The sequence below is a fragment of the Ptychodera flava genome, assembly GCF_041260155.1.
Source record: "Ptychodera flava strain L36383 chromosome 23 unlocalized genomic scaffold, AS_Pfla_20210202 Scaffold_24__1_contigs__length_23054250_pilon, whole genome shotgun sequence".
NCBI classification, from domain to species: domain Eukaryota; kingdom Metazoa; phylum Hemichordata; class Enteropneusta; family Ptychoderidae; genus Ptychodera; species Ptychodera flava.
In genome coordinates, this window is record NW_027248278.1 from 16181616 (window position 1) to 16204276 (window position 22661).

At 38.6% G+C, this 22661-nt stretch overlaps 1 protein-coding gene and 1 long non-coding RNA gene across 2 annotated transcripts in view; one reads left to right on the top strand and one right to left on the bottom strand.

Annotated features, from left to right (window-relative positions):
- Nucleotides 1-22661, top strand: part of LOC139124946 (uncharacterized) — a 477972-nt gene that overhangs the window by 324305 nt on the left and 131006 nt on the right. The window lies entirely within an intron of this gene.
- Nucleotides 1-22661, bottom strand: part of LOC139124577 (paired amphipathic helix protein Sin3a-like) — a 43552-nt gene that overhangs the window by 19652 nt on the left and 1239 nt on the right. The window contains 5 exon segments of the mRNA XM_070690708.1: nucleotides 297-593; nucleotides 1209-1527; nucleotides 5157-5314; nucleotides 5937-6054; nucleotides 7349-7576. Coding sequence (XP_070546809.1) covers nucleotides 297-593; nucleotides 1209-1527; nucleotides 5157-5314; nucleotides 5937-6054; nucleotides 7349-7527 — 1071 coding nt within the window. The 5' untranslated portion in view covers nucleotides 7528-7576.

A 22661-nucleotide genomic window follows, 5' to 3' on the forward strand; every position in this document is an offset into this window, starting at 1 on the left:
CTGTTATGTTTTCACAATATTATGCTACTGTGTGAACTCATATTGCAGCTTGAAGTGAATGAAGAAGTATAATGAAGTTTCAAAGCATTGTTTCTCGTATACACAGAATGCCACCTTCAAATAGCTCTGTTATTCAAAAAGCGTTTCAATTCACAGAATGTGGCCTGTTGTTGTAAGAGTTGTAAGGGCTGGGTCACCCCTCTCAGCATAAGACAATGGAACCTTCCGCATCCTTTTGAATAAGAAGTATGGGCTTCTACAATCTAATTGAGGGATGTGTCGGTTATGGCGCTTACCTTGATTTTGTTGACATAGTTTATAGCATGGTTGAATTCCACTGGTTGGCTAACTTGCTGGCCGGCTTGCTGGGTGCCATGTTGCGGTGACGCCATGGCCTGCGCCAGGTGCGATGGTTGAGACGGCGACTGAGTGAAGCCCTGTCCGGACGACGGCTGAGTCGGTCCACTGCCAGCGCCGGCAGCGCTGCCTCCACCAGCACCGGCCGCGCTGCTATGGCCGGGGGTCACATTGTGGTGGCTACTTTGGTGTTGCATGGGGTCAATCTGGCACATCAACCCAAGCGTCTGTAAGTCCTTGGTAGAACAGACAAAACAGAAAATAACTTTGAACTCTCACTTTTGGTGACCTTTGACATTGCACATAGATTTACAACCAAACAGGGTTTGATGGGTGAGGGCAGAAAGTAACAAACTAAGGTCACACAGAGACAAAATAGCCCTGGTTTGCAAAGTTCATAGGTCACTGTCATGTCAAGTTGGCTATAACCAATAAAGCATGTTAAATGCAATTCAATTTAATAAATCTCACTGTCTCGGTGTTTCATATTTCCCTCTTTACCAGAAAATTTCGGGGGATTTCACCACTTTGTGTGTTCTACTTATGTCTCTAAGGTGTGACTGGCACCTTTTCATAGGGGGCTGGTTCCCCCTTGACAAATTGCTTAGGGAGTGCCAACATGTCAACAGATGGGGAATCCCCCCTCCCCATCTAGATGAAACACTGCTTCTGTTAAAACGAACTTTCACAAACAGAAATTTTTTACTGCCAACGCAAAGAATTCAAAATTACTTACAACTGCTTGCATACATATACAAATATAAAGACAGTGTAAAATGTAATTTTCTGAGCTGAATGAATCCTTTGCAATATCAGCACAACCACACTATGAAACATGTTCACACAATTACCTTATGAGCGTTGCTGGACTGCAGTTGTGTGGGCGGCCCCTGCGACGGCTGATGTTGCTGCGACTGCTGCTGTTGTTGCTGCTGCGACTGCTGCTGTGCTGGTGCTTGCTGCTGTTGCTGGGCCGGCGGTGGCGTGGGATGCATAGTGATGGTGCTGGGTTGGGCCTGGCCCGGAATGCTGACGTTGACCTGGGTACAGTCGCCAGCCTGCACCTCTATCTTGTAACCCGGCGGTAGGAAGGTGTTGAACCCGACGATTAGGTCAGGGTGACCCTTGAAGAGGTTGGACACTCTGTTGATTACGCCTGGCGTGTCAATACTGTGGACATAACAATAATTTATCCATATCATTAATTATTCATCGATTACTTTCCATGCAAAAACATGGGATCAGGAAAAAATTATTCAAGAAATATTCACAAAAAATAAGTGTATTTAGGATTTAGAAAAGGTAATATAAACAAAATTAACGAGTTTGGCAGAATATGATGCAAATACATGTGCAGATAGATATATATGAAGAGATACATATTTAAGACGACCACATATAAATAGACACAAGTGCATGAATATGTATACACACAAACACATACATACATAGACCAGTGTTCTCCACGAGGGGTTTCTGACGGGCGGTGCGCCCGGCTTTTTTTTGTCGCCGCCCACCTTTAATCTCGCCCGCCCACCTTTTATCTCGCCCGCCCACCTTTGTTTTCTGTAGCCTAAACTGTTTTCACAGTCAGCAGTGTTTCCGCTGCCGTTCGCCAATTAGGCAATTGGCGAATGGAATGTCCATTTGGCGAATTTTTTTGAAGGCCAGTTCGCCAGCCTGGCGAATCCAAATTCCTAATGCGGAAGTGTTGAGTCACTGCCACTGTTTTACCACTTGGCCTAAGGGGTTTAAAATGGGTGGTATTGCGCAAGCTCTGTTGACTTTTAAACAATAGTCTAGGGGGTAAGCTGAACGTTGCTAAAACGTTTTTAATGACCCGCCATCGCCATGACTGATTTGAATGGCGTGCATGGTGCATTGACGGGTGGCTTGCATAAATGACCTCTTAAGGACAGAAAAGCCTATTTGACTGCGGAGTGTATTCAAAGGCCACCACGGGACAAAAACCAGCTGACACTGATCAAAGTTCAACAGGGCTATGCAACCAGATAGCCAGACACCCTGAATCGCAACCGGTAAACTCTCAGTCACAGGCGAGCTCCTCTGCCTGTACAACTACAAGCGAAAGCAGCAAGAAACGCCAGAAAAACGTGACAAAGGGCAGTGCTGTTAAGAAGAAACGGAAATTGCAGGAGGAATGGTTTGTCGAATTGTGTAAATTAGCTCAGATAGCTCTTTTGATTCAAGTTGCAACTGTAGACTGTGAGCGAGGTGTGAGTCAATTCAATTTGATCAAAATAGCTGTTCGCAATAGATTTAGCACTGAAATGAAAATGTTGAAAGATTAATGAGAATTGCAATTGAAGGCCCTGATATAGACCAATTTGACTTTCAAAACAGAGCTTTCGCTGTTTGGTCAAATATGAAAGACAGAAGAATATCTGGTTCTGGTGTACTTTGTAAACTAAATGAACATGAATCATCAAGTAATGAGATACCATTTAGAGAAGAACTTGTGGAAAAGCTGAATTCTGTTGTACAGGGTTTAGAGAGAGAGAGATGATGGATACTTGTGAAAGTGAATCACTGGCTCTTGATCTGTCCAAGAAAGTATTTTATCTGTCAGTATGGGACAGTTTTTCAAGAATGTGTTGATACAGTATCTTGATGAAAGAAATAAAAAGTTGTTCACATGACTGTGTTAAAAATATGTATGTGTACATGTGCATCTTGTTTTCTTTGAAACATACCATCAGGTCACATTGTTCTCCCCAGAGTATTAAAAAGTGGGAGCTTCCACTATAAATTTTTTGGTTAACAACATAAACTCATGACCATAACAATTGAATGTATTGTTATGCAAATTAGCAGCTATATGATTTTTTTCCTTGGAAAAATCTCGATGGGTCACGCTCATACTGAAACATTTTGGTTACAAAATGGTGGCTAATCAGTTTTGAGCCTAATTAGCCAGTATGGCTAACAGAAAAAATTAGCCAGAGGAAACACTGGTCAGTTGTCCGAACAATATCTGAAAGCCTATTGAATAAAAATGACAGCAACTGACAACGTCGTGTAATAAAGAGGGGCCGTTCACACATCTGTCGGTTTGTTTTGCGACTGCATGCAATCCTCAATGTTCTCAAAGGATCGGCCCGATCCTCTTTCATATCCGCCGATCTCAGCGGCGATTTTGTCACGCTTTTATTTCAGCGAGCTTTTAGTGTGAAACGGCCGTAGTGCCGATGAACATTCGCTAAGACTTCAATTCAAAAAGCTTGAAATGTGCCGACCGTACCGTACAGACACCGTCCATTTCATACAACGGACACGGTACAAGGCTCGGTGTTGCATTTTTGCCAGCGGGCACTCAGTCAAAGCATCTATACTATAGGCAACTACCATTGCCGCCAATGTCTCGTACTTGTAAGGATCCGAAGGTCAGGAAAAGTGATTTCGATCAGATGTGGCTAAAATCGTACGATTGGTTGACACAAATATCAGATGCAAAAAAGTATGGTACTTCGCGTGTTCAGGTCGTTGCCAATCCGAGCCGAGTTAGCCATTTTGAGATCCGTGTACGTCCACATGACGTTGAAGCTATGTGTGTCACTTCCTGTCACGCATTCGTAACTTGCATGCGATTCACTCGATTGACTTTGAGAAGCAGTTGCGTTTGATCAAATTTCAAAATCCGTGACCGTTTTAAAATATTAAAGGCACAATGAAATGAAGTAAAAAGAAAATGCACGAGCTAAAATCATCATTCGTGTGATCATCCGAATACAGCAGCTATGTACACACTGTTCTGTACTGTATAGTTCAAAGGTCGCGTGTGATCGAGATCAAGAGCGCCAGCGTGCTCCTGCTCCACAAAAAACATGCATGGCAGCCTACGCCGCGCAGTTGTCAAAGTTTTGTACGTTTGCCGAACTATGAGTCGATGAAATTTCAAATCTTTCTCTTGGAAATACCTGGTATCATTTTTTTGGGGCCTCTCTTTATTATGAATAGAGTTTTAAAGTCAACGTATGTTTCTCTGCAGGCATGCTCCGCTGACTCCGCATTGTAACTTAGTGCAAATATTCAGTCCCGTATCAACTTGTCATGGACGCGGTACGTAAAAAAAAGACGTTCATGGCTTTACCAATCCGGCTACAGACAAACATATAGTAACAGAGGATCACATGAAAACGTGCCACCATTTGCCACCGATTATTTCGAACACTGATTACTTCTCATGTAGGCCTACTTTTGAATTTTCATGTTGGTATTGTGCAATGTATTTACTAAATTGTGTATTGTTTGTATTAGTTCAATGTTTTTTTTCACTTTTGATGTTTTATTATTTATTTAATGTAAATAAAAAGGATTTAAATTTAAAAATAAATTGTATAGCTTGCCATTTATCACTGCTGAATGGAGAAAAATATTAAAAATGTCAGAAGTATATCTCATCACTGGAATGCCTTGTGAATAGCCCTGGTGATATGTAAATTGTATGCAAATATTATGCAAATAAATATGCTAATTAGCCGCCCGCCTTTAATTTTCATTTGTGGAGAACACTGTAGACAGAAACAAACATACAAATACACATACATACATATACACATACCAACGTAACAAATGCATACAAAAACCTTATCTACCTACCCACATACATAAATGTTGTCTCCGACTAAAATGTTCTCATTGACTTAATGACGTTTTTTCAGTGCATGACTAATATGGGAACTGTTCTGATTGATGGGTGATTGGTAGAAATTTCCTAATTGACTCAAAGAATCTAGAAATCCAATGAGTTAAAGGGTCCACGGAAATAGAAAACTAACCTCTGTGACTTGAATTCCTTCATAATGTCCAAGAAATCATTGTAGACTTGTGGTTGGTTGCCGAACTGTAACTTCACCTGATCAAGGTACGACAGTGCATCCTCGACCTTTAACCTTTGAAACTGCTGCTGTTGGCCTTGCACTTGGGCAGCATGAACCTAAAAAGAGATGGGAAATGGGACTCATTTATAACTCTAGAGGGCGCACTGCACAATTACTCACCAATACAAACAAAGGGTTGATGCATCAGTGGTCAGTTTGTTTTCCGAAATGAATTGAAAGCTTCAAGTGAAATCTTTAAAAAGACTATGAATATTCATAAACAATGATCTAGAAAAGTCTTAAAGTGAATAATTAATAGATCAATGCACAGGGCACACATTTTTTTAAAAGAAAAATCGCTGTAACTTCTGACATTTTTTTAGGGACAAAAGTATATTTTCTTCTCATTGACGAAGGCAAATACAAAACCTTGTGTAAAATTTGCTTTACATTTGAAAAATGAATTTTCAACTAAAACACTAAAGATCCCATGCATACAGAATGTATTGAAAGTATTATAATACAAAAGATACTATACACACATGTAAAATGAAATTTTCAATGTAATTCACTTTGTTTGGAAAAATATCAAAACACAGTGATATTTGAAGTGCATGAGTTACTTTACTTCTCAAATATTTTGGACAATGTCAGTCAGGAACTTTCAAAGGCACTATCTGAGCCTGGAAAAAATACTAACAAACACAAAATGAAGACGGGAAGGCGAGTATGACATACCTGTGCCTGTGCGTGTGCTTGGTGCACCGTCTGCTGTTGGTGTGCCTGGGTGGCAGCGCCGTGGTGATGGGCATGGATGTTGCCGTGGTGACCAGCTGCTTGACTCGCAGGTGCCATTCTGCTTGATGAGAAAAAAAAGAGACATCATTCAATGATAAATTGTTGATTCAATAGCTGTAATTTTTGATGATATTTTCATTACTTTTGTTTACAAAATAAGCAATTTCTTTTACTGCTTGTAAAGAGCATTGTCACTTGGCGTACTAAGTACCATCTTGTGTGGAATACCACTGGATATTATTGTTGATGGTAAATTCTAGTACAGACTCATATTATTGTTCACACACACATATATGAGCTGCACTGACAAAAGTTGAACACGTTGCAGGTTTATAAGATTTGAGGAGTAGAATAAGAAGTATTTTACAACCAGAATTAAAATAACGGGAAGCTACATCAAAAGTAACAGCGAATGGCGCTCTATATGCGTAAAGATACAACATAACATTCCAGGCAGTTAGTCTGCCATTCAAACTGACAATTCATTGCAAATCAACAAAAACCTAGGGGGTTCCGTTGCTTGACAAAGTTATAGGAGGACCCCTTAAGTGAGTCAGTTGCCTTGGTATGGAGAACTGGGCCCAGTGTCCTTCAGGTGTTAATAATTTGATGTCTGGAGATCATCAAAAATAAGAGCCAAGAGAAAAATTTCAAACCAATAAAATTCTGCATGCTCATTCTAAGAACTGGTGTTCTCAAGACAACTCTTGTATTTCATCAACTTAGTACACTTCACGTCTATCTTTGCTTCAAGCACCTCTCTGTTGGCTTGAACAAGTACCCAGTTATTGGCAGCTAGACAGCTTTTTTTGACTTGGACAAGTATCTTTATCTGTCAATTTTACACTTTCAAAAGTCAAAACTATGGGCACGTGTGTTGCCTAAACAGGTCAAATGAGGTAATTACTATTTTTGTTATATGTTGTTTGAATGTCTGTTTTCCATTCACAAATGAGATCAGTATTATGAATTCAAGTTCAGATCTAAAAACAGTATTCCATTACCTCTCTGAATATTGATGCTTATTTTTTAGATTTTAAATTACAATTACCAATATTCCTACTTTGAAATTATTTGTAATAATTTAGAAGACAACATGGTGAAAAAATCCATGTACATGGACCTTTTGAGTGCTGTAATTATTCCCGCCAAAATTTTTGTGCAACATTTTACCAATTATTATGCACTTTTCTATGTTTTGATAATTTTGGACAAAATGGACATCGCATTTCATTAGCTACAGTCTTTAATAAAAATTTTGGCAAAAAATCTGAAAAACACTGACTAAGGGATACTTTATAACAACAACCAAAATTGACTTTGTACTTAGGTTCAAATAACAAATCACTCACTGATATCCCTGTACGGCCGGGTACTGAAGTCCACCTGCCAGATTTTCACCAACACCGTCGAACACTGGTTGAGGCGCCGGCGCCAAGACTCGGTGAGCAAACGTTTCCGGTCCTTGCACGCGGCGCTGCGGATAAACGTTTTCCTGGTTCTCCAAAGTGGTCCGCTTCATGGTGCTCATTTACACAGAAGCCAGGCGATCAAAAGATCCACCTTACACGGTACGACGCCTGAGAACAGAAAAATTAGAAAAAAGAAAATTTTTAGAGGGCGCTAAAAATTTTCAAACACATGGTACATTGCGATAGGAGGCCAGAGAAAGGTTCAAAGGTCATAACCATGGGACGTGTGTGTACACTGTACATATGCTCCAAATTCACGGGAACAACATTACTAGAAAATTTGATTTCAAGGAATTTGAATAAATTCCAATGGTAAAACTCCATTGGAGTAAAATTTGATGTACACAGATTGTCCAGAATCTTTATTCTGTTTGTCAATAACAGTTTCCCAAAGCCTTGTCAGAATATCTCGTCTTGAACTTGACAATAGAGCCTGCATGTGTGAAATGTCAAATATTATTGTTGACAACTGAACATTGATCCAGACCACAATACACCGCACATTGTACGCAATGACCAGACTGGCATGGCTCAAACAAGTTTTCAGACCAAAAAAAAAAGACTCATTCAGCGCCCTCTATGTTTGACAGTGTAAAATCATGAGCAAACTAAGCTATGTCCTGTTGCCCAAAACACATACAAATAATTTAATACCTGTATTATTCCAGCCTTGTATGACAGTATGTCAGTTATGAATTTGCATATTCGCTTAAACACCGTAGCACTGACATCTTGCAGTCTACTATGACAGCTGTCGCCCTGGCAAACTATTATTTTTTAAACACACTTATCATCTGATGTCACCTTACACATCAACCTCAAACTGAATAAAAATGTTTCAGTCTCTACTAAATACATTACGGTAGCCACCCTGAGTGGCTACGTGTACATGAACGATTGTACTCAAAGCCACATGCAAGACTTTTCTTGTCAGTTGCCATGGCATTGCCATGCCAACAGTGTCATAAATCAATGGCTGCTAACCTTCTCAATGACACTGACATCAACCACTGTTTGGATCTACCTATGGTGGTGCCAACCACAGTATTACATGTAAACAAACTTGACTAGGTTGATACACATCAGAAGCAACTGTGCCCTCTCAGTCTAGGTGCTGTAGTCACACATGGTGCCTTCACCGATGCACATAATAATTACTAAAATGTGAACTTTTCTGGGGTCAAAGAGAACACTGCTGAATCAGTAATGCGAAATAGTGAACATCACATGATTCATTATGATTTGTACCCTTGGAGATTCCTCAAAGGTCTTACACAGCACAGGATCAGTAATCCCTAATTGAGGAGGCATCATGGGCCAGTGGCTGGAGCAGTGGACTCACGATCACAGGATGGTGAGTTCGAGCCCCGGCATGGCCATGGTGTTGTGTCCTTGAGCAAGGCACTTTATTCCTCATTGCTACTCCCCACCCAGGAGTGATGGGTACCTGGTAGGACAGTGGTTGTAATGTGTGTGTTTAGCTCTGCTGCGCTTATTGGCTGCACATGTGAGCTGTAGTTTGCTCCCCAGGGAGTTGAGTGGTTTATATTAGGTCCAGTGACCAGGGGTAATAATAATTGTAAAGCGCCTTGAGCACATGAACTTGTGGATATGTGCGCTATATAAGAACCCAAATATTATTATTATTATTTTATTAATCCCTTTCCAGTTTTGTTACCCATGGAGATACTAGTAAAAGTAGTTTGGGGTGAAAAATAGCGCTCACCTTGTAAGTTTTGATACGTCCATTGATTGCCTGTCTGGCTCAAGCTGGGATTTGTTACAGTTTTGCAAAGGTCATTAGAGGTCATTGTCTGCCTGCATCAAAATGCGGACTGTTATGAGTGATATCTGTAGCATTCAGAGTAGGGAACTATAAGGCCTTTGAAAATCATAGCAATTAGCAAGAATTTTTGCAAAATCACCACTGGGGGCACTGTTTTCATCATAATTCAAAATTTCATAGAGCCTTGCCTACACAAGAAATTAATCAGTTCTCAAGCTGACATTGATATAACACTTGTCAATAGGATTTGTGCCACTGAAAATTTAAATATATGTGTAAGCTAAACACTACTGTGGTGGTACGTGTAAGCTAAACACTACTGTGGCGGCCTATGCGAAAATAATTATAGGTCTTGTGTCTAATTGGTCTCTCAAGTGTCTTTAAAATGTTGAAAACATCCTTTTAAGCACACCATTCATCTTTTAAAATGAAAACGAAATTTACATTTTGACTTTTCTCAGAGGAAGACCAAAGTTTGTCAAGTTTTGCTGCCAAGCATTTGTAGATGCAGTACCCGCTCGAGGAAAGCCAAATTAACGGGTTCGGCAAGCCTCGCCCGTTAATTTTTGGCTTTCCTCTCGCCCTTGCCCCGTAAATAAACATTAATGGTCAGCGCGTCGCCCGTTATTTCTATAATATTAATATACACAAACTCCTACGTTTCTGTGAATAGCGTCAATGGACCAATGAGATATAACCTTCCGAGCACGTTGCATATAAAAATTAAATGTGGGCTTGTGAGTGGTTGTAAACACCGGCTGGGCTGCTGATTTTTTTGGGGGGTCACCTGCCCATAGGCTGGTGGATATGAAAATGATTTCCTAACACCTGCTGTGTAATTATTCATTGATTACGAACACACACAAAAATAGACATTTAATAAATTTCTCTTTTTTTTTACAGAAAGTTAGGAAAAATCACAACAAAATATCCAAGTACTATATACAAGCTGGAAGAAGCTTATGAAATCAATAAGAAGAAAAAAGGTGTGTTAAAAAGTTGCAAACGATAAATGCTGTTGGTAGATTTTCACAATTCAGGAAAGTTCAAAACTACCCTGAAGGGGTGAGGGTTGGGTGGGGGGAAGGGAGGGTAGGACAAGGTTATTTCTGAAGGTGTCATGCCACAACAAACAGTAGCATGTAACACGTGTCCATGACCTACATGTAGCTGGAACAAAACACAGTTTGCACATTGTGACAAGAATGCTTGAAGAGTGTGAAAGACGATATGACCTACTTTCGCTGTCAAGACCGCTTTAATTATTGCTGGAAGCTGAAAAGAAACCTACTTACAATATCTTGTTATCTTAGGGAGTATTGTTTCTCTATTTCACATTGTGAGTTACATACCAGGACGTTTAGATTCATTCAATGCGGAACACATAGCCGACCACAGGTACACAGAATACCTTTTGAATGAACACTTTACACAACAATCATTGCAAGCAACTCACATTTTAACCCAATCAAATGTTGATTCATGACTTCTGTCAAGATCTGACCAAATTTTTCTCATTAACAGAAAATATATATCTGACAATCACATAAATTACTACAGATAATAGTGCTGAACTACAGGGATCTGAATAATTCTTTACCTGCTTAACCCTTTGAGTGCTGTAATTTTCCCACCAAAATTCCAGTGTAACATTTACCAATATTTATGAATTTTTCTGTAATCTTTTTATAATTTTGAACTAAATGGCCATAACATTTCAATGGCTGCAATTTTTGACCAAAATTTTGGTAAAAAAAACTTGTCTAGATCTGAAAAAAGTTGCTGGTGATGTCACATTCTATAAAGGCAACAAGAGTTGACTTTGGCACTCAAAGGGTTAATGGACCTTGTCAAAAATTTACCTATCCACGGATCTTGTATTCTATTACGATAATCTGCTTGCTGAATACCACTCCATGATCAACATTTTTCAACTTTTAAGGGTCCAATGTTGTGAAAAAAAATTACTCTGAAAATTTCTGAACTTTTTCTAATGTTGACATGCCCAGTTGCCTATAGACTCTTCCACTGACCAAAATTTTGGCATGTACCAATGAGCCGCTTCTTTTCATAAAGTACACACCAAAGGAATTTGAAGCTACTGTAGCTACAAACTTTTAATATAGAGATATATTTAAGAGATTTTTTTGTCTGCTCTGTGAAATAAAGTTTCTTTTTCTACTCCAAAAATTATGTCAGAATGCCATGGGCTCAACGTTTTGACACGGCCTGAGTATGTGACATCCATTGAATTTGTTACGGTTGACGACAGAAGTTGAATAACAATTTATTTATCAACAATATCACTGCATATCATGCACAATATCTAATGGTAGAAATGCTAATATTTTATCATTCAAACAAACTTCAGGTGCAGAATCAATAAATGAGAAAATGTTTTCAAAAACAGACTAATAAAATATTACCAAATTTATGGCTCTTCTTGGACAAACTGACAGACTTGTATTATTCAAGCCCTGTATTGGTATACTGTTTGCAAAAATAATTATTATTTCCACTCTGTATCATAGTAACATGTGATGCAGTTTGATGTGTTTCCTACTTCAATAAGCGTCCCCTGGTGATGTGAGTAAGTCCAGTGTTTCATCCAAAATGATATTAACAGGGGGATTTTCCCCCGTGCCAGAAAGTTTAGGGGGATTTCATCAATTCATGTATTCCACTTTGTATCTAAGGTGTGACTGGCACAATTTCACGGGGGGATGGTCCCTCCTTGACAGACTGTTACAGGGGTGCCAACATGTCAACAGAGGGGGAATCCCCTCCTCCTGTCTAGATGAATTGAAATACTGTTAGTCACTTTGTTTGTGTACGACACCAGTGAAAAGATGGGTTTTATTGGAGCTACCACCTGGCAATATTTACAGTTTGGACGATAAAAGATGCTGAAAAAAACAGCAGAATGTCATATTTCCACTACTGACACATTACAGGTATTGATTAATATTTGCAAGAGTAAACCTTTCCAAAATACATGGCGAAAAATGATTTGGTTAAGACCTAATGTGTCACAAACCCTGTCTTTAGGTTTTATAAAAGATTAACAGCGGTAGGTTTTGATAACATTTTCATCATTTATATTTTAGAACTTAATAGAAGATGAGTACATTTATACCTTTTTTGCACTAAAATCTGTTTAAATACTGTAACTGTATGACAGTCTGGACTTGTCTCCACTTGCCAATGATGTGAGAGCTTATTATCTATACACATAAGAGGGTGTGTTGACAAGATGAACACAGTGTTACAACATGATTTTGTCTGCAGGACAAATATGTACTATTTAAAAACAACAAAAACAATAGAAATATATAGGATGTTATAAAGAATGGAATTTTATGACAAAATTGTGAGATATCACATCACCAAATGCAGTCGTGTCTATCTGGGTCATACAACTGCCTACACACACCACACCAGTACAGAAATCAGGGCAACCAAACACAACACCTTGACTTATAATTGGACACTATTTACTCAATACATTCAGTGTTTCACTGCCCCGCTCGCCAAATCGCAAATGCGAGAAAAAAGTAGCGTTTGGCGAGAAGATTTGGCAAAAGTTAGCCAAACTTGCGAATCGAAAATTGCACTATGACGTCATCACTTTGTCTGTCCGTGCGCACATCGATGTCCTGCATTCAACTTGAGACGTCATGCTTTATCTCTCTACATCCCCGACCTTATGCGTCAGGAGATCCTATTTGTAACACATACAGTATGAATAAATTGTAACGAATAACTCACAAATAATAGTACCGCATGTATATCATGACTAGTTGACTAAAATGTTGCGAAGTTTTGGGTTTGACTACGCGCAATGTGTGATACAGCCATGTCATCGTCAACACTGAAGGATCGTAGTGACTGTGAAACTAAGCAAAAACGGCAAACTTTCCTTTTTGACTTTGGCTGCTCCACCAATATGGGGGGAACCACCCTACAACACACATTCTACGCGCAAGTAAAGCTATGAAATGGAAAGAAAGATTATGATCAATGTACGAAAGTCGACCGTGAATTTGGAAAGGAAGGTAGCGGCATGCATACACATGGCATTTTTTAGAACGTAGAGCGAGTAAGGCACACCTGAATAGCGAAACTGTTCGTGGTGTATTGCTGCCAACAAGAAAATACCTTTACTGGCGTTAGAAACTTGTGTGAATTGGCTTCCTTAAATATAAATTCGCGACAATTTTCAGTGTATCACGGACCGTGGTGTATTGTGACGTGACATCGGACTCTCGCTCGTCCGCTGAGTCGCCTAGTTCCGCATTCACATCGTGCAAATACGCTAAGTCTTAATTGTCGCGATATTTGAGCATTTAACTTGATCGTCAGTGAAACAAAAAGATGTTTCTCCATATCAAAATGGTATATAATTGATATTTTACGGTTCTGTTTACATAATCAAGAGACGTGAACATTTGGATTTATGATCCGTGATTTCCGCGATCCATGGCAAGCTTGCTGTGAATACACACTGACGTCTTTGATGATGACCCTGACCCGAGCGCCATTGATACGCTGTGCGCTGTCCGAGCGCCGAGCTTCGCTTGCTAAACTTCAAGCGTAAAGCAAATGTATTGGAAGTCTAAAAAAATGCACATATTTCTCAAGTCTGAGAGTATTTTACTTTCGAACTGCTACGAGAATGGATATCTGATTCGTTTGAAAAAACTAGTATGCTGAACCAGGTTTCGTGCCGTTGTCTGTAGCGATATGTACAGTATCGCACGATAGCGATTTCAGGTTTGTTACTGAAACTGAATATAATTGCATACGCCTAACTTTGGACAAGTGTCGCTCGCGTGGTGTCGCTTGAAATTCGGACAAATTTTATGTTGTATGCGTGGATGATGTTGGCACCTTGTAATCTGAACCATAAATTGGTGTTACTTTTAGTATCCATAGTAGCACTAACAGGGTTTATTTCCGTCATTCTTACGGAAAAATGCAGACAAATATTTATTTTTGCATATTAATGAGAAAGAAATGACGTCATTTGTGATCAGTGGTATCGGCTTGGCTAATTGAAATCTCGTTTGGCGAATAATTTTTTAGGGCTTCTAGCCAAATTTGCTACAAGATTTTGGAACCCAGGGGAAACACTGTACATTGCACATGATATCTGCAAAATATCAGTCCGCAGCTATGTATTTACTCATGTTACATTTTTCATAGCTGATTAATTCAAATGGTCAAGCTACGACAACAAAACGCAATATGATTCAATATCATGTCCACATACACTGTACATGCACTACATACAGGCAGAGCTTTTGCTACAGTACCTACATGTACAGTACAACTGAAAGAAGTTACCACCCATAGTGTTACCTTTGAGCATTGTAATTCTTCCCACCAAAATATCTGGGCTACATTTTACCAATGTTTATTAATTTTTCTGTAAATTTTTTTTATAATAATTTGGACAAAATTGATATAACTGTTCATTGGTTACAGTTTTTGACCAAAATTTTGGGAAAAATCTGAAAAAAATTGTCTCAATCTGAAAAAAAATATTATGTCCTATGATGGCAACAAAAATCAACTTCGGTATTCAAAGGGCTAATTGGCCTTTAATTTTGATGACTGACAGAATCACTTTGTAATCAATCTTATACCTTTTGAACTTTGTTCAAATTTGTTTTCTGTCTGTGCCAAATCAAAACCCACCACACAGTTGACAACAGCAATTTGGATATTTCAAAACAAACATGTATATTCAGATAATTGATACCCTAAGTATTGAGTGACAACAAACTTATCAAATTGAATTTGTTGGAGAGTTTGGACATCAAGTTCACTGTAAACGTGACGTAATTTACAAAATTGTAGACTCAATATGACAATTCTGATAAATGTACCCTTGTACTGAAAGAAAGTTTTGGTAACTTTGACAGAATGAAACCTCCCCAGTCCAAGAATATTTCCACCATTTAACCATAAAACACAACGTTTATGCAAGCACACCAATCAATGTCTGAACTAAAATGATTTTCAAAATCAAACCCATGAACCTTTACACTGCAGTTTCAATTGCCACTTCACATAGGGAGTCCCAACTCTGCCATACAACACAGCCAGGCTGTACCAAAAGTTGGTGTAGAAAAGGTGTAACACTAACAGAATAGGCTTTACCCTTTCTACCACAATGGTTTGGCCCAAACCCCCAGTTTATAAAGGGTTATGTGGACCTGTACTCAGGGAAGGGGAGGGTGACAGGTTTGAATAGATAACACTGGAAATGGTTCTTCACAAAACAAAGTTCAAACCGCCTAAGACCAACAAAAACTCATCTGCTACCGGTACTTGTTCCTTGCAAAATAGATGCAGTGTGACGTGGCTGTTTATTTCCTTTCGCGAGGTCTGACAAGTTCCAACTACCCATTAGTTACAAGAACACCAAATCTGACACCAAGCAAGGTGACGACAATTACTCCACTAGTTCAGAACTGTACAGCGTGTACTGTGATCCTACACATACACTTCCCATCATGTGTGTAGTGCATGTTTTTTGAGTTTTCAACCAAATTTAAGGAAAGTTTGATGTAGCTTGCCAAGATGGACGCCCAAGGATGAGAAACCAAGCCTTTTCGAGTTATGTTTTTTTATTTCTTTGTTTTTATTGATATTTGTTTACATGTGTTCACTACTTTTGGCTGGAGTAAACAGCTGTATTTCAGAAACAACCAAAACATTACAAGACACAGGAACAATTGCCATGGCAACTATAATGTACACACAAAAAACGGTTGTAATGCAGACTTTACACTGAAGGCACTGTGTCACCTATGAATGAATGTCTTGTGTCTGAAGGCTTCTGAACTGCCTCCATTTTACAATTTTCAAAGTAGCCACTACACCATATCTTGACAGGCTTATATATCAACTCCACCCGACAGCAAAGTCTCTTTTGACGTAAAACGGAAGCAATGCCTTTTTATTACAATTTAGTGCAACTGACAGTCCACACAGCCTGACCTTTGACCCTTGTTATCACACTGACTTTGTGCTGTTTACTGGGAGTGGAATTGTAGAATTCTAGTACCACACAGGTGTGGTTTCCACACAAGTGTACCATGAAATGCCGTAACCAAACTTAGGTATCAATGCTCGGAGAAGACTTTATGAGGGATTTAAAGCTTGTAAACGTTAATTAATCTTATATAAAACATACTTACATACACGTACACAGTGTTTCCGCTGCCCGCTCGCCAAATCGCAAATGCGAGAAAAAAGTAGCGTTTGGCGAGAAGATTTTGGCAAAAGTTAGCCAAACTTGCGAATCGAAAATTGCACTATGACGTCATCACTTTGTCCGCGTGCACATGTCCTGCATTCAACTTGAGATGTAATGCTTTATCTCTGTGCATCCCCGACCTTATGCGTCAGGAGATCCTATTTGTAACACATACAGTATGAATAAAATTGTAACGAAACAACTCACAAATCAATAACCGCATGTATATCATGACTAGTTGACTAAAATGTTGCGAAGTTTTGGGTTTGACTACGCGCAATGTGTGCCTACAGATAACTCCGTGCAGTGACAGCCATGTCATCGTCAACACTGAATTGAATTGAAGGATCGTAGTGACGGTGAAACTAAGCAAAACGGCAAACTTTCCTTTTTGACTTTGGCTGCTCCACCAATATGGGGGGAACCACCCCTACAACACACATTTTAAGTGCAAGTAAAGCTATGAAATGGAAAGAAAAATTATGATCAATTAGGAAAGTCGATTGTGAATTTGGAAAGGAAGGTAGCGGCATGCATGGTCAAAAGCATACGCATGACATTTTTTTAGAACGTAGAGCGAGTAAGGCATGGCACTCCTGAATAGCGAAAATGTTCGTGGTGTTGCTGCCAACAAGAAAATACCTTTACTGGCGTTAGAAACTTGTGTGAATTGGCTTCCTTAAATATAAATTCGCGACAATTTTCAGTGTATCACGGACCGTGGTGTATTGTGACGTGACATCGTTTACAGACTTTCAGAGAAGCGCTCGCTCGTCCGCCGAGTCGGCCTAGTTCCGCGTTCACATCGTGCAAATAAATACGCAAGTCTTGTCGCGATATTTGAGCATTTAACTTGATCGTCAGTGAAACAAAAAGATATTTCTCCATATCAAAAGGGTATTGATATTTTACGGTTCTGTTCTAGACGTGAACATTTGGATTTATGATCCGTGATTTCCGCGATCCATGGCATGATTGAAGCTGGCTGTGAATACACACTGACGTCTTTGATGATGACCCTGACCCAAGCGCCATTGATATGCTGTGCGCTGTCCGAGCTTCGCTTGCTAAACTTCAAGCGTAAAGCAAATGTATTGGAGGTCTAAAAAATGCACATATTTCTCAAGTCTGAGGGTATTTTACGTTTAAACTGCTACGAGAATGGATATCTGATTCGTTTGAAAAACTAGTATGCTGAACCAGGTTTCGTGCCGTTGTCTGTAGCACGCATGAGAAAGAAATGACGTCATTTGTGATCAGTGGTATCGGCTTGGCTAATTGAATATCTGGTTTGGCGAATAATTTTTAGGGCTTCTAGCCAAATTTGCTACAAGATTTTGGAACCCAGGGGAAACACTGCGTACATACGTAACTCAATGAGCTCTAAAACTTGTGAAGAATTTTCTAAATTTCCCTCTGATTGGAAAATAGTTTTTTTTTTTCTTCAATCAACATTATTTTCAAATTTTCAGTGTTAAATTTTTCTGCACAGTCCCCTACGTGTATGAGTGCATTGCAAAATATTATTTTTAACATTTGAATTTCAGTGAAGACAAGAATTTATTTGTCAACAACAATATTATTATAGACAATGCATTTGATGGCAGGACTGATACCATACCTTTTGACATACTTTGTGCAGGATGGCAGGAAAATGTTGTTGTTTTGTGGAACAAAACTTAAAACATTTTCAAAAGTGACAGGTACTAACCCCTTTTATTGAGTTGCAGGTTCTGCACGAACATAGTTCATCTGTTCACCCCTAATTCAAAATAAGCAGGTCCACACCCACCATTGATTTCAATGGGCTTGGATCAAACCATGGTGGTGACAGGGTTTGACAATTTTCATCTGTACACTGTCCTACAGCTACACAGACTTATTTCCACCTTTTCCATTTTCATATTATTTTTGGGTTGTTTTTGTCTTCAAGGAATGCAAGTGCTTCAGTGATATAGACCCATACATACCATGATAACATGTGCAGTGGGGATATTAGCCTAAAATTTCTTTTCACTGTCCATTTAAATCAAATAATGCTGACAAAAAGTATGTATTTTTCTATTATTTAACAGGCATTCAGGATGAAAGATTGGCTGAGGACTTGAATTTTTTTATTAGTAGATGCAATGCACAGAAAAAACAGCCAAATTTGAAACAAAAAAAATGTGCATGGTTATTAAAAATTCAACAAAAATTTTATGAATCTGAGGGCTTTTAAGGAATATGTTGACCTACATCATACATGAACCCACTTTTGCTTTTTACCCTGTTTTAAGTATTGTGTACTGATGGTGTTGTGCATGTGATGTTGTCAAAAACCCATCTCTGCCATACTCTGTTTTTATGGACTAAGTGACAGCCACGCTACACATATACCAATAAATAGGATTTTTTTCCTGTAGATTGATAAGATCACACTACGGAACAAAATCAGACAGAACAAGTTTGATGATACCAGGGCTATCCATCTTAGCTTCCACCAACTGAAGATAAATGCATTTTCAAAGGCAAGATTTTTGTTGAAACATTTTTCAAATTTTGACAAAGTGATAATAATATTATAATATGACAAGTTTTCATACGGTTATGGGATAATCAGATTTTAAACAAATTCTGATCAAAGTTCATCCCAGGGAAGAGGAGTGGGCTACAGTTCACAATCATCCGACGATTTTGGTTGAAAGTATGCACAATTTTTGAAGAACTTAATTGAATGATCTTAAATAATTTTATTTTATTTCAGAAGACATATTCAATGCCCATATCAACAATGTGAGTGCACTTTGTCTTGAAATATGAGGACCACACTTGACTTGGTTCCAGTTGTTTTGAACAGGAATTTCTCGTATTTTTGAAGATGCCAGGAGCACAAACGTCAAATTTGGAAGCAAAAGACTTTACAGTATTGATCAGAGTTAGCATACACTATCATCAGTCAAATTTTTCTACAAACAGTAAAGATAAACTACATGCAATCATTAAACTATTGAAAACTGGCCTTGAAATGCATCCCAACAAGATAATTCTTTTGAGTGCTCTTAAATTTCCCGCCAATATTTTAATGCAGAATTTTACCAATTTTTCTGAATTTTTTGATAACTTTGGACCAAATCGACATCACATTTCATTGGCTACAGTTTTTTTATCAAAATTTGGGCAATAATCCTAAAATATTGACAAGGGTATGTTTTGTAAAGGCGACTAAAAAATGACTTTGGCACTTAAATTAATCACATCACTTACAACTTGTGACCAACATTCGAAGGGTTACTGAAACTGGACAAATAAAAGTAGAATGATTTTAACGCCGGTTTCATGCAAAAGTTTTTGATCCTTGTAGAATATAGGTCACTACGCCTTGAAATTAACTTGGGGGGGGGGGGGGGGGGGGGGGGACGTGTGATAAAATCACTCCTCAGCTACTCATGGATGAGGTCAACAATGTGGTTAACCACAATAAAGACACAATGACTCCCCCCTCCTCTAAATAGAACTTATTCAGACACTCAGACCTATTTTTCATTCACTGGCTTCACATAAGACTTCACCCCACTACTATGAAGAACTACTTTTCAAACAGCTTAAATAGGACTACATATCAGTTAAATTCAAGCAATATTGCTTTGAAAAGACATAATACATTATTTTTAATAAAAATATCCATGTTTCTGCTGAGGGGAAAAAAAAATTTCCCTCTCTCTTTAAGGTTTGAGATTATTAAAACACAATGTGTTGTATCTAAGAGTCACAAAAGATTGATAACAATATATTTGTTATTACTGACAAATGAATTCTTGTCCACCCTAAAATTCAGAAACCAATTGTAACAGAGCTTTATACACAGCCTGTTGTGACAGGAGGCACAATAGAAATTTCTGTTTGACTCTGAGAGCAGAACTGCTGCCTGTATTTCATAGAGAGAACAAAAATACTACAAAATACATACAAATTATCTGCTTATTAAGCTTTTATTTCCATCTGGTGTTTCCCATTGCTGCAGTTGCAACCACCATCTGTATTGGCAGTGCCATACAGGGACAAGGAAGTCTTGTGTTTAAATAACAATTGCGATTTCAGTGGAAGATCGTGCAAACATATCTTGGCTTGCAGGCTATCATTTAAGCAAGAAAGATGTTTCAATTCTTGAAAACAAAAAATTGTAAGTGGTCATGCACATAACAGTAAAACATGCTTTACAGGTAAAATTTGGAATAATTCTTCATGACAGTCTACGGAAAACTAGCGTTAAAAGAATATAGTGATAAATAAGATCCTGTTTGAATCCCAATATATTTTTGGCAACATGTAGACAAAGTATTATATCAACAAGTGCCAAAAAAGGCAAGAAAATTATTATTTCTGTTAAAAAATTTCAGCACATAGTGAGAGAATCCATGTTCACAAAGTGCATGCTTTATAGTAATTGTATGGCTTCTTGCAGGAATGGCAGGGTTTTTTTTAGCTTGATTCATGTCAGGACAGATTGATACTCCCCTACTTTGTTTTACCACAGCCTGCATCACCCAAGGGAGACAACACTTTGGAACGAACCATTAAGTTCAACAGAGGGGTGATGTAACCAACAGAACTGTGGATGAAGGGGGACCCAAAAATTTGTAGAAGAAGAACCGGTTGTGTTCTGGTACAAATATGTCATTTTGGGAGGGAAAGTGATCGAAGTATGGATTTGGTGAAACAGTATGGTCTAATGATAACAGCTGAAACGGTTTACAGATGAGAATTTCCGAACACATCATAAATGGAAAGATGCAGTGCAATATGTCAAGTCAAGCTGACACATTAGTAAACATTTGTGATATGGGCTTCACTGTGACACTATTGAGTATACTACAGTCAGCGCAATAAATGACAGTGTCATCAGGTACTGAAAAATAAAGTGAATCATACAAATATTATTTTCACACACACTTAGCACTACTAAAATATTAGCTCACGAGTTAGAGTCATCCATTACATGCCACAAAGAATGGTGCTGACAGTTGAACCAAAAACACTGTGATATTTTTTCTGAAAACACATGCTGGAATCTGGAACTTGGTGGAAATGCTGCGCCGACACAGTGTGATTTTGCTCAATTCTAGGACTTTAGTGCATCATGGAAACTCATAGAGCTGGACAGTCTTGCCACTGAATTCAAGTTTGAGCGCACATCCTTCATAAAATATGAAAGGATATAGTAGTGACAGCAACATGAATTTTCCCACTTTACTTGTAACAGTCTTGTTGTGAGGAAAGACTCGCCATTGTACAAACCCTGAATATGATATTTCAATTGACATTTTAACAGCCCCTTCCCAAAACAGATTTGAGTGTATTACAAAAATGGTGAAATTATTCATTACACAATACTTATCATGCAATCTAAATTTCACAATTTTCATGAAGTTTGGCATTTTAAAACTCAGAGAAATTTAATTTTCATGGAAAGATAATCCTTGCCAACATACTGAACATGTTTGCTTTTTCTCTCATGTCCAAGCTGTATAACTCTAACACAAATACAGCGCTGCTTTTCAGAGTCCCAAGAAATTCGAAAATTTTCCTCTGTGTTGAAAGAAAACATATATCACTTTGGAAAGATGTAGGGTAAACAGTGATAATTTTTTACCATGTTTAAAAGTTTTGATGTGAAAAGTCATACGTAAACGTGACGGTGCAGATAAATTTGGTGAAACAATGTCCAATGTAAGGATGCAGTGTTTGTACATATTTTACAGTAAATATCATTTTCAAAACTGTTTCAATACTTGACCGGAGTTACAATTCGCGAAACAATCCACTGCCTGCAAGCAAGTGCGTGTACGCATTGTTGCCCTGTTCGTCTTGTATTTTCGTAAATGTCTGATTGATTCCACGAATTTCTGGCCGCATGTTACAAGTTACACTGCACTGGGCGACACATACATACAACACCCGCCCACGCACTTGCCACCATGGGACACACGACCGTACACAGATTGTTGTGCCCGTTCTTATTGACTTGAAACGCCATCAAAATTCGCTCCATTTCACAAGGTTGACAAGCTCAAGCATAGCTGAACAAAAGTTTATCCCAAAGGAGACTGATTTTGGTCTTTTACATGTTCGCCGAGATCCGCGAGTCCGCCGGTGTACAA